The 12,584-nt window shown below is 45.8% G+C and overlaps 1 protein-coding gene across 1 annotated transcript in view; it reads right to left on the bottom strand.

Moving 5' to 3' along the window:
- The window catches only part of PCP4 (Purkinje cell protein 4), a 54,820-nt gene extending 47,211 nt beyond the window's left edge, over window positions 1-7,609 (bottom strand). Inside the window, exon 1 of the mRNA XM_086739897.1 lies at window positions 7,489-7,609. Within this exon, the coding sequence (XP_086596023.1) occupies window positions 7,489-7,497 (9 nt within the window). The 5' untranslated portion in view covers window positions 7,498-7,609. The remainder of the gene's footprint in view (window positions 1-7,488) is intronic.
- Between the last annotated feature and the right edge of the window lie 4,975 nt (window positions 7,610-12,584).

Here is a 12,584-nt window from a genome sequence, read left to right as displayed (position 1 = left end):
CCATAGCACAGCTAGAATCAAACCTGACAGCCAAGGAGCAGCAAATAAGGCTGGTAACAGAAGAGCACAGACCTTTCGGTCAGGCATTTGGACAGTAAGACTTAAATATACTAAATATATATTTGCATGCATTTTGTCATAGTTATAGTGCTGTCCACATATTAGAAAATCTGCAGCCCTCCTATCTGGTGCCACACTTCTCACTAGCTTGCTATCTCAGTCCAGGAATATCTGAAGTCTCCAAAGTCAGACAAGGACACCACCTTTCACAGTTTTTCCCTTTTGTTTCTTACTTTCAGCTTTAACAAAAGAGATCTCTAACATCATTCTGTCTACTGTCACAGTACTCAAAGTATCAGCTGCATCACTGTCTCAGGTCATGTCTCATGCACTATATACTAAGGCGATAACATAACAGTGTAAAATAATACTTTTCTAAGAGGAAAGACAGTCCAACTGTAACATTCAAGGCATGTAGACAGACAACTTTCATTCCTCCTCTCACTAAACTTGTGCTTCTTCCTCCAAATTCCATGTTGGTGCATAAATAAGGCTATAACCCACTTGGTATGAACTGATCAGATGAGAGCACTAGCCAAAGACCTTGCCTATGGGACAGTTGCCCAGTTTACCTGTAAGTGAACTAGTCCAGTCTCAGAGGGAGCAGACATGGAGAGTGGGGATAAATTGTGATCTCAAATCCTCTCATTAATAAGTTTCACAATTGCAACTCTTCTGCAGTGCTTGCTTTGAGCTTATTCCATCAAGACCACCATTCAATTTCCTGTTAAGGGAAAGGTAACCTATATAGTCTGTCTCTTCCATCTCTTTCTACAAGAGAAATAAATACTGATTTTCTTAATTTAAAGTAGAGGAAGAAGGGGAAAAAGATTTAGTTATGATTTGACCAAGTCTGTACTTATCTACTATGCCTTTTTTTTATTTAGAAACACAATGTCTAAACAACTGAAGAGAGATAACATCTTGTCTTAGAAAGAGAGAATATGTGTTATTCATCTTCATTAGAAGATCCTATGCCTTGCAGAGAAGCAGGTATTACATTGCTCAGTGAATTTAAGCCTCTGTCACAACTGACAGGCTGAAGAAAGGCATTGCTTTCCTCTGATGCATGCAGCCACCTTCTCCCAATCTTCTTCAGCCAAGCATACCCAGTGTTTATGCCTAGCCACTCTATTACAAGTTCTTCTGCAGCAGAGTTAGAGAAGAGGTAAAACGTGTAAACACAGACATTTTGAAAGTCATCCTTAAAAAAATGAAGGCAGACAATAGCAAAGAGAGGCTTGGGAATCATTTTATTCAAATCAATAAACACACACCCAGCAAACTTTGATTAAAAGGTCACCACTGTTCCTGTTTTAGTGAACTGCTACTATACACCACATTTCATCACAAGCATGATCTAGTTAATCTAGACACTGTTGGAAGATTACTCTTATAAACTTGCCAATGCATTACAAATTTATGGGTATTGGACTAGAAACTAATATGCCTTTGCAATGTAAAATCATATTCTATTATCAAGTACTGCATTATGAAGGTTGGAGTTGTGTTTCACAAATGCAGGAATTTCTGCTTTAAGTTACTCTTTCACAGGAAAACATGGTATCTGAAGCATACTGTTAAAGCTAACTGTCCTTTAATAAAGTGTTTTTTGAATCTGTTGCCATTCTACACATTGCAATAAAACCAGTGTGCCTCTTTCTAAACAGTATGTCTGCCAGTTTCACCAAGTTAAGATCAGTTTCCAACATCACTTCTAAGTGCTATTTTAGATGTTTGATCCCACTGAAACCACACTGATGGAAGGAGTAGGCAAAGTGACAGAACTAAAACTTATTGTTCTCCCTTCTTCCTCCTCTTTTGAGCTGCAATTTACCACTCAGCTAATAAATAGATGTGAGTTAAAATTAAAAACTGATGTTCACGTGCCTTATCTGTCCCACCCCCATCCTGTAACAGCTGCAGAATTTCCTCCTCCACACTGCCATGTTCTCGCTGCACTTCTTAGATCTATACAGTTTTGTACCTATTGTGGTTATAACCTCAGTGAGGTCAACAGTTAACAGTTGCGGGTCACAGAAGTATCTGAAAAGTGCATCCAGAAGCACCTCCCCCCTAGATGACTGTATGGCTCACACCCCAGAACTGCAAGCCACAAGAAAACAGGAGCTCCTTTAAACAAACATGGCATGTACTCCCCCTGCAAACACTAGCTCTTTGATTCAGTGCTATCAGGATTATTGGTGTACAATCCTCACATTAGTGTTTAAATACACCTGGTTCTAAGACCCTAAATACCACTTCAGTGGAACAGACTCCACTGAACTCAGGAGAGCAACCCATGAAAGAATCTCCATTTTCCCATTTAACTACCTGAAGCAGCTACAGTTTCAGGCAGAAACCTCCACATATGCCTAATATTTCACACTTGGCCATGCCCCTCTCCTTTTCTAATAGCCTCCTGGTGACCATACTTGTCCAGTCATGCTCCAGGTTCTCCCTCAACCTGAAGGGAAGCAGATACCCTCTGTTACTCTAGCAGCTTAAGAGCATGCCCAAACCATGAGGCCATGTGGTATTACCAGTTTTGAAAATCCCTATAGCAGAGACTACCTTGGTAATTAGTGTTATCCTCCCCAACCTCTGACTGGTGAAACTCAAACTTAGGAAAAAAAAGTCTTTGACCCTAGTGTCAGGCTATTATCACCTTTCCAGTGAAGCCTCCATCTTTGCTGAGCTGGCTGCCCAAGTACTTCCCACTGAAGGTGAGCCAAGCTCCAAAAGAAAGACTCAGTACTCCAGGCTGCAGAGGGCTGTCTGCAGCTCAACCCCCATGAATGCCCTGCACACCCCTATCACAGGTCACACCCACACCCGTCATCCTTTTGAAGGCAGACACAAGGTAGCAGTTGCTGCAGGATTCAAGGGCACAGAGGCAACATAAGGCAGAGGGAAAGAGCTTGGCTGTAGCTCAAGGAAGAAACAAGACCTTGAATACAAAGCCTGACAAAAGCCTTACATTTATGCAGCAAGTCTCCAGCTTTTAGCATCCCCAGCTAAGAGACCTAAGCACTCTACAGAGTCAAATCCCTAATAGGTCTCCTGTTCTGTCTTAGGAATTTCATGTTTCTGGTTTGATGCCTGTTTCAAAAGAAAAGCTAGAATATTCTTGCTATTGTCTGGAAGCTAAGCTGCTCCTCAAATATATAAAGCTGCTGGCTCAAATTCTGCCTTCAGTGGTGCGCACCAGCACCCTGGCACCTCACTCATATTGTGTAAGGCTCTTCCAACACAAGTTCTTAAATGACAGGTGCCTCAGGCATGTGGGCTGATTAGGTAGATTTCCTGAATGGCACTCTCAAAGTCGGTCACCTAAATGAAAACTGAATTAAAGCTGAACTCCCCCCAGCCCCCCCCAAACAATACCACTCTCACCCTTTAATATCAGAAGGAAATAAATGCATCCAACAAGGCAATCTCTGCTACTGCTATTTTAAACTCCAGCTCTTTCAACATGTGCTTCATCCCTGAACCACTGGAATGGCATCCAGGGCTGTAACATCATACTGTTAAGTGTGCTTCTTCCCAAGTCCAGACCCAATTCCTGGTGACAGTTAGAATCATAGAATCATAGAATGGTTAGGGTTGGAAGGGACCTTCAAAGGTCATCTAGTCCAACCCCCCTGCAAGGAGCAGGGACATCCCTGACTAAACCAGGTTGCTCAGAGCCTCGTCCAGCCTGGCCTTGAACATTTCCAGAGATGGGGCCTCCACCACCTTTCTGGGCAACCTGTTCCAGTGTTCTATAACTCGCATCGTAAAAAATTTTTTCCTAATTTCCAATCTAAATCTACCCCCCTCTATTTTAAAACCATTACCTCTCATCCTATCGCAACAGGCCCTACTAAACAGCCTTTCCCCATCTTTCTTGTAGGCCCCCTTGAGGTACTGGAAGACCGCTATCAGGTCTCCCTGGAGCCTCCTCTTCTCCAGGCTGAACAGCCCCAACTCTCTCAGCCTGTCCTCATAAGAGAGGTGCTCCAGCCCTTTTATCATCTTTGTGGCCCTCCTCTGGACCTTCTCCAGCTGGTCCATGTCCTTCTTGTGCTGGGGGCTCCAGAACTGGACACAGTACTCCAGGTGGGGTCTCACCAGGGCAGAGTAGAGGGGGAGAATCACCTCCCTCAACCTGCTGGCCACGCTTCTCTTGATGCAGCCCAGGATGCAGTTGGCCTTCTGAGCCGCAAGGGCACATTGCCTGCTCATGTTAAGCTCCTCATCCACCAGCACTCCCAAGTCCTTCTCCTCAGGGCTGCTCTCAATCCATTCCCCACCCAGCCTGTATTTGTGCCTGGGATTGCCATGACCCAGGATTAGAATTATTCAACACAGGAGGCAAGAGTGGCAGTGACTGTTGTAAAAATGTCTGTGTGATGAAATGCTTCTTGTGAACTTTCATGCCAGGGGAATATTGTCACCACAACCAGACATCATCTGCAAAGTGTCAAATAGCTAAATAACTGATAAGATGACAGGATTCCCTGTGGTGAATCAAGTTTATGCCAGTTGTGATTCTAGAGGCTCACTGGTAAAACTGCTGGCTGTGAATAGCAATTTGGCATTAGTCTATGAGCCCATCACCCAAGATTACTTCCCCCTGTTCATCCTGTGTGACCAGAGATCTTTAATGGAAGAAGGGTTGCATCTCATGGGTGCTTACTGACAGTAGCTGATGCTTTCCAGCATGGCCCTTCTCTCCGGGCTTATTAAAAAAACAGAAAGCATCTACAGACGTAAAGAAATGGCCCGCAGTTATTCGAGGACAGATTTTTCAAAGCTACTTCAACATCTAAAAACACCTTTCAGTATATAGCATCATTCCTTAGAAGTTCCCCGTAAAGCTAAGTGATCTGCCTCTCACCAAAACCAAGCAGCAGGAAGCACTAACCATGTTTTGCAATTCTGCTAGATCAACTCTTACACTTCAAGTTCCCTGTAACTTGTTACAGGGACAGACTTCTGCCCAACAGACAGAGCATCTTAAACACATTTTCAGACAAATGCTAGGGAGAAAGTGCAGGGGTTTTTTTCCCCTATAGAAAAGGTTCTTTATAATTCCCAAAAAAGTGAGCTGGTAGAAAATAGAAAAGTACTGTAGTCAGATGAATGGCTGCTTCCTATTTGGCTTTCTCCACCAGGAGACTGGTAATTACTGCCCATTAAAAGGAAATAAGTTAATTTTGTTTAAAGCAGTAAAATAAGAATCCACGCAAAGTCTCAGCAAGTAACTTGAAGAATATGAAAGGTCTTCAGAGATTCCTGCAACCACATTTCAAGCTCCACTCAAATCCTGACAATTGTTGATGTAAAGCAAAAAACCTTCCCACTCTTCCAATACCATTCTATTTGGGATAATCTTTTGATGGCTCTAGATGAGCCTCTTTTCAATCACACTGTCCTCATATTTTCTAGCAGATTAAAACAAAAAAAATATTTTCAGTTACAGCATTACAAGTGAAATCCACCAAGACCCTCATCCAAACAAACAGATGTTTAAGGAGCTTGCTTTCTGTTAATCTTTTTGCCTCTTTTTTTTAAAAACAGTCTTTTTCAGAGAAGTGGTTTGGGGTGGTCCAGTTGCTTTTATCTGCATTTTGGAAAAAGAATCACCTTTTCAGTAATAGCTGACAGGCAAGTAAGATCAAGGAAGCTTTTTTTCCTTGGAGCTGTGAGCAATAAACTCCCCAATATTGTCAGATGAATGACAGTAGCAAAGACAACACTGAGCACGGTGCTGAAGGGTCCTACATATAAGGCTTCATGCTGCTCCAGAGAAACATTTCCACCACCAAGAGTTTGCTAGGAATACTGTACTATGAGACGCAAGGAAATATATTATGAATAGAGAACCCCTATGCTGGTATTAAGGATGATCTTGATGTTCATATGGACTTTTAAAATGCACAAGGCAAGCGATCTAATTCACACTATAAAGGGGTAACTACTGAGCAAATACAACCCAGCACAGAACTACAGGCATTTGCCTTGCACAGTTACAGTAAGCACAGCAGTATCATCCAAACATTACTCCTCACCAGAAGATTTTTCCCCAAACACTATCTTTAAGAAGCAGAGTAGCATTGCTGTATGTCACAGAACGCTTCAGCTAACCTGAGTAGCAAAGGGACAGTGACCATGAAAACCCCACACTGCATGAACTCTATCCAGTTGATAGAAATACAGGCAGCAGCCAAGGAGAACTCATGAAGAGCCTGGTGCATTACATCTGGGCTGCCTGATCTCTGCAAGCAGCAGAAAAGCACCATGAGGATTTCCTCTGCTTTCCTCATTTAGCCTGACCTGCAAGCCAAGATGTAAACATCTCCTCATAAATCCCTGAGCCAGAGACCATGCTACTACATTACCCCATCTCAGTTTTACACCTCATGTAAAGAAAGAGCAGAGCTTAGCACATGCACAACAGCTAGTCCGAATTTGCTTGGTGTTGCTCTTAATTTCACTCTTGCTGGTATGCAAGGAATATCCATTCACTAATGAAGCAGCAGGTCTTTTATAACAAGAAACAGCCTCCAAGAATAAGCACTGACTAAGGTGCAATTACAGGTGTCTCTACTGCTACCCAAAGCAAGACTTGCACTAGAGAATGGGGGATCTGCTAGCTGAACCTGGCCAGCACTTGACTGACTACACTGTCAAGTAGTCACCCTGCCTGACAACGCTTTTCAATAACAAAAATACTAGTTTGTCCCAGAGAACTTTTCCACTGAAAAAAAGACACAAGTGAAAGTTTTCAGCTTGTTTATTTACAAGGGTACAAGTGATCCTTACATGTTCAGCACTATTTACATTTTTTTCTTAATTGTAAGCCTTCCCAGGACACTATTTATAAAGTTCACATCAGCATCCAATTACAAACAGGGCATTTTTTTCCATGAGGTCTAGCAGATAACTTCCACACAACTTACTGAATCCTTTCTTCTTCACAGGAAAGCATTAAATACATCTTTAAATAATTAGGTTTTTTAAATAAGTTATTCTCCACGGGCACATATGGCCCTTCAAAGGGGAAAAGATTGCCTTGTCTGCTTTGAAGGAGCACAGACACCTGTGGAGATATGTTTATCAGAAGACAGGATTTAACAGCAGCTAGGTATTGCAGACTCTCCAGCCAGCAAACAGACACCTCTGAGGACCACCAGCTCCACCAAAAAGCCCAGCAGAGCCGTGTCACCAGGTTCCCAGCCCGGCAAGCACCTGGTCCTCTCCAGCTGCCCTTCCCAAAGGAACGGTTACCTTCCGCACCAAGCGCTGCTCACCCTCCCGGGCCGCTTTCCCAGGGGCTGGGCGGTTTCCCGCCTTCCCCCCATAACTCTCAAAGCCCCCGCTGAGCGCTCCCTGCCAGCCCGCCCCGGCAACGGCCGCCCGCGCGCCCCAACGGCCACTCACCTCGCTCATGTCGCGCAGCAGCTCGGCTCGCAGCAGCCCGCCCGGCACAGCACTCCCAGCCGCCTCGCGCCGCCCGTTAAGAAGCGGCGCCCCGCGCCCGGCCCGGCCGGCGCCAGCCAATCAGCGCGCCGCCCACGCCGAGCCCCCTCGCGCCCCCATCCGAGAGGGCGCGGCGCCCCCTGGCGGCGGCGGCTCCGGCTCACACGCGGCAGCCGTTATCCGGGCCGCGGGGTGGGGGCTCCCCGTCCCGCACGGCCGAGACCCCGCCGCCGCCCCCTCCTCCTGAGGTCCCGGGGCGCCGCTGCGGAGGAAGGAGACCGCCAACGGGGCAACTGCTTCGGCGTGGGAGCTGGGGGTGGGCTCCGCCGCCCGGTTCAGGGTGGGAGCCGCCCTGCAAATAGCGTGTGCTGGAGGTCGGCCCAAACCGCGGGTGGATGCGTACGGGTGGGATAAAATGGACAAAGTTTCATGGTGCTCTCTACCACCTGGCCTTGTTCTTTGTCACTGAGGGGCTCAGCAAGTCATAGTGTGTGGCTCACTGCCGTTTCTGTTGAAATATGTTGCATTTCTTCATCTAGCTGCTTTTGCAGATACTTGGAAAAGTCCTTCTGATATTTTTTTCTGAAGAAATAATTAAAGCAAAACTTTGGAAAGTGTGCCATTATGCTCCAGCATCCATCTTTCGATGGAGCACAATTACTATATTTGGCAATACACATTCAGATGCTCTGACTCATCTATCTGTGAAGAAATATAGATTCAATTTGCTCTAGGAATGCATTTAACACCCTCAGTTTTTCTCAGATCAATAAAAAAGTTAACGCATTATTTTGGAGAGCCCAAGAAGCTTGCCAAACCTTTCCACTTCCAGGAACTACCTTGAAGAAGCCTCTTCATCAAAATCTATGTTCAGGTCCAGTCTTAACAGGGGCAGTGAAATAAATTTTGAGACCTTTTTGGAAACCGCCTTTACTCTTTGAGTTGTAGAAGCACAGGTGCTGCGGCGTTGCCTTTGCATACCCACCTGTCAGTAGATGCATGGTGACAGAGAGGCACACAGAGCCATCCTTTTGCAGTCACTGCTGCCACGGCTTTCGGTCTGCTCCTGCCTGCAAGCCTGGCTGCCCCCTGCCTGGCCGCCCACTCCTCCCAGAGCTCTTCTTAGAGCTGGGCTCCTCCACCTAAGGGTGAGGAGGCTACACAGGCAGTGGAACCAGGGCCATGTATCCCAGGAAGAATGTAGGGAAGCTGCCCAGATGAGTAGGGGTGAGATCAGGAGAGCTAAGGCACAGTTGGAGCTGAATTTGGCAAGGGATGCAAAGAATCATAAGGGCATCTACACATACGTTGTCCAGAAAAGGAAGATTAAAGAAAATGTACCCCTTCTCATAAACAAAATGGGAGACCAGGTAACAACCAGCATGGAGAGGGCTGAAGTACAAATTATTTGCCTCTGTTTTCAACTATAGTCTCTCTTCCCATACACCTCAAGCCCTTGAACGTCTAAGCAGGGACTGGGGGAATGAAGTCCCTCCCACCAAAAGCAAAGATCAGGTTCAAGACCACTTGAAGAACCTGAACGTACACAAGTCCATGTGGCCTGATGAGATGCATCCCGGGGTCCTGAGGGAATTGGATGGTGTAGTTGCCAAGCCATTCTCCATTGTATTTGAAAAATCATGGCAGTCAGGTGAAGTCTCCAGTGACTGGAGAAAGAGAAACATCACAGTCATTTTTTAAAAACGTAAAAAACCCTAGGAACTACGGATCAATCAGTCTCACCTCTGTGCCCAGTAAAATCATGGAGCAGATCCTCCTGGAAGACATGGTGAAACATAGGGAAGACAAGGAGACAGACAACATGGCTTCAGCAAGGGCAAATCATGCCTAACTAATCTAGGGGCCTTCTACAGTGGAGTGGCTGCATCACTGGACAAAGTACTGTCTACAGGTGTCATCTACCTGAACTTATGTAAGGCCTTTGATATGGTGCCCCACAATATTCTTGATGCTAAATTAGAGCAACTCAGGTTTGACAAATGGACAGTTAAATGGATAAGGAATTGGCTTAATGCCACCTCTAAAGGGTTATATCAAAGGCTTAACGTCCAGGTGGAAATCAGTAACGAGTGATGTCCCTCAGGGGTGTGTGCTGGGACCAATATGATTTAACATCTTCATTAACAATGTAGACAGGGGGATTGAGTGCACCTTCAGCAAGTTTGGTGATGACACCAAGTTGTGTTGTGCGGTTGACATGCGGGAGGGAAGGGATGCCATCCAGAGGGACCTAGACAGGCGTGGGGAGTGGGCCCGTGCAAACCTCATGAAGTTCGACAAGACCAAGTGCAAGGTCCTGCACCTGTGTTAGGGCAATCCCCAGTGTCAGTACAGACTGGGAGATGAAGGGATTGAGAGCAGCCCTGAGGAGAAGGACTTGAGAGTGCTGGTGGTTGAAAAGCTGGACATGAGCCGGCAACGGGTGCTTGCAGCCCAGAAAGCCAACCACATCCTGGGCTGCATCAAAAGCAGTATGGCCAGCAGGTCGAGGGAGGTGATTCTGCCCCTCTGCTCTGCTCTCATGAGACCCCACCTTGAGTACTGTGTCCAGTTCTGGAGCCCCCAACATGAGAAGGACATGGACCAGTTGGAGAGGGTCCAAAGGAGGGCCACAAAGATGATCAGAGGGCTGGAGCACCTCTCCTGTGAGGACAGGCTGAGAGAGTTGAGGCTGTTCAGCCTGGAGGAGAGAAGGCTCCAGGGAGACCTTATAGCAGCCTTTCAATATATAAAAGGGGCTTATAAGAAAGACGGGAAAGACTTTTTACTAGGACCTTCACACGGCTGTGGATGTGGGGTATGAGGCAGAAGAGGGAGAAATGTGGAGGGGGACAGGCTGGCCTGGGGCTTGATAGCAGGAGTGTGAAAGATGCATGGTTTGCCTCCTGCTCCCTTCAGGGTGCTATGAAAGCAGAGGAAGCTGAGGGCACGAGTTGAAAATGGGCACTGGAGGCCTCAGCCACAGAAGGTGAATTATCTGCCCGACCTGCATACCTGTGTAAATCCATTCATATTCATTTACTTGGACTGATGAACGTGTTATTGTATCAGCTTAGAAACCTGCTGCCCTGACATCTGGGCAGGAATAAAATGCTAAATTGTGATTTATCCTTGTTCTGGAGAAACCCTCTCTCTCCTGATACGGTGAAAGCCAGTGCAGTTCTTCCCAGTCACTGATGTGATCACTAGTCTAAGCCAGCCACCGGGACTTTCATGGTCTTGATTTTGAGTGAGAATATCTGGGATCGCAGTCTTGCAGGAAAGTAGAGGGGTGGCAACATTATGTGAACACATGCAGCATTGATCCAGCAGCAGGAGGAGGAGTTCCTTTTGCCCTGTTAAACACAGTGGCATATTTGTAGTTTGTGTTGTTATTTGATTAGTTTTTATGTTCTTCAACCTGAGCCAGGACGCTGTGTTTGCAGATGTGCATAGTTCTTAAGAAACAGTTCACAGCACAAGGTGGTTGAAGAAGAATCACCTCACCAAGTGCATGGATTTTTAGGTAAAGTGTGAGTCCTACCATTCACAACTAGGAATACAATGCTGCAAGGACTCCACATTTTATGAATTTGAAGCCTGAACAGGACTTCTGCCCCTCTTTTTTTTTTTTTTTTGAGGCCTCTCTGTGTCACCAGCAATAAAAGAGGAGGAAGATTCCATTTAAAATATCATCTTTGGTTCTCTTTTATTATACTTATATTCCCAAGACCTCCACTGGCATCTGGCATTTGTAAAAATTTATATGAATTGCCCCAGATCTTCTTGTGAGTGGACCAAGTGGGCAATGAGCATGGTAAGAGTTCATTGCAAGATTGTAAGTTTGTTCTGCAGCTTCAGGAGTGTCATTACAGTGTAAGGATCCAAAGTAAATATGATGAAGTTCATCCCCTGAAGAAGCTTTTATATTATGTGGCAACATTTTCCAGTGAAAAGTAATTGTGGGTACATTGCATCAGTATTCGTATTCTGACAGGAGCGCCATCGGTCTGTCGGCTTCTGGGTACAAGACACAGTGCTAGCACAAATTATTAAAAGGGTATTCCTGACCAAAGGCCTCACAATCACATGGTAAATGATACAGATCGCTGAGAGAAAATCTTTTCAGTTTCCGTTGACACCGATAGGAGTCCTGTTGGTCCTGCTCTTCATCATCAAAAGAAATGTGTCAAATTCAAGCAGAAAAATCCCATTGTGATAATTCAGGCTGTACTCTACTGTGCACAGAGAAGGCTCCTTGCACTAGATTCATCAGGGGAATGTATAATGTTATTTCCTGACCTGTTTTGAGGAGTTCTCAGCTTCCATGAGAGGCACGCTGGAGAGCACACTGAGCTGCACCTGGGGAAGCCCAAAGGTCCCATGGCACTCAGTGCCGATCCACTGCAGGAGGTCCTGCAGTCCCAGTTCAGTACCTGTGGACAGGATGTATGGGAACTGGCATTTTAGGGAATGAGCTGCCCAGATTAGCTGGTGGGAGAAGTTGAGGAGGGTGGAAATCTTTCCCTTCTTAGGGATCTGTGTTAAACTGAGTTCATAACCAGGTGCCACTCTTTTCAAATACTGCACCAGGCATGGCCTCTTCTAGAGCAATGACACTGATGGTGATGGCAGTGCCCTCCATGCAATGAGTCTCTGCTCTGAGGACAACTTGCGTATATTGCAGCATGCAGTCACAGTGTAAGATGCGTAAGCCACCCTCAGATGGGTTCCTGAGTGAGCACAGGACTCTCTTCTCCCCAAAGAAAGCACCTGACCTGCAGAGATGCATCTGTTCTCTCTCACCCTCTGAACAAATCTTTTTCCCTGCCTCCTAGGCTTGCATATCACACACTGGAGAAAACTTCCACAACAAACCAAAGCAGTCTAGATTTAAACTGTGGGCTGAAATGGGTCTCTCCTACTTCTCAGTGTGGATCTACTGAACTTAATATCTCTTGAATGTAACACACACGGAGACACACAGATGCCTCCTAAACTTGGGTCCAAATTGAGCTCTCATATTTTCACTTATGAGCCAGCATAGTTGGACATAT

Source organism: Chlamydotis macqueenii, chromosome 1 (assembly GCF_036417535.1).
Source record: "Chlamydotis macqueenii isolate bChlMac1 chromosome 1, bChlMac1.mat, whole genome shotgun sequence".
NCBI lineage: Eukaryota > Metazoa > Chordata > Aves > Otidiformes > Otididae > Chlamydotis > Chlamydotis macqueenii.
The sequence above is the reverse complement of the archived record's forward strand: the minus strand, read 5'-3'. Positions and strand labels throughout refer to the sequence as shown.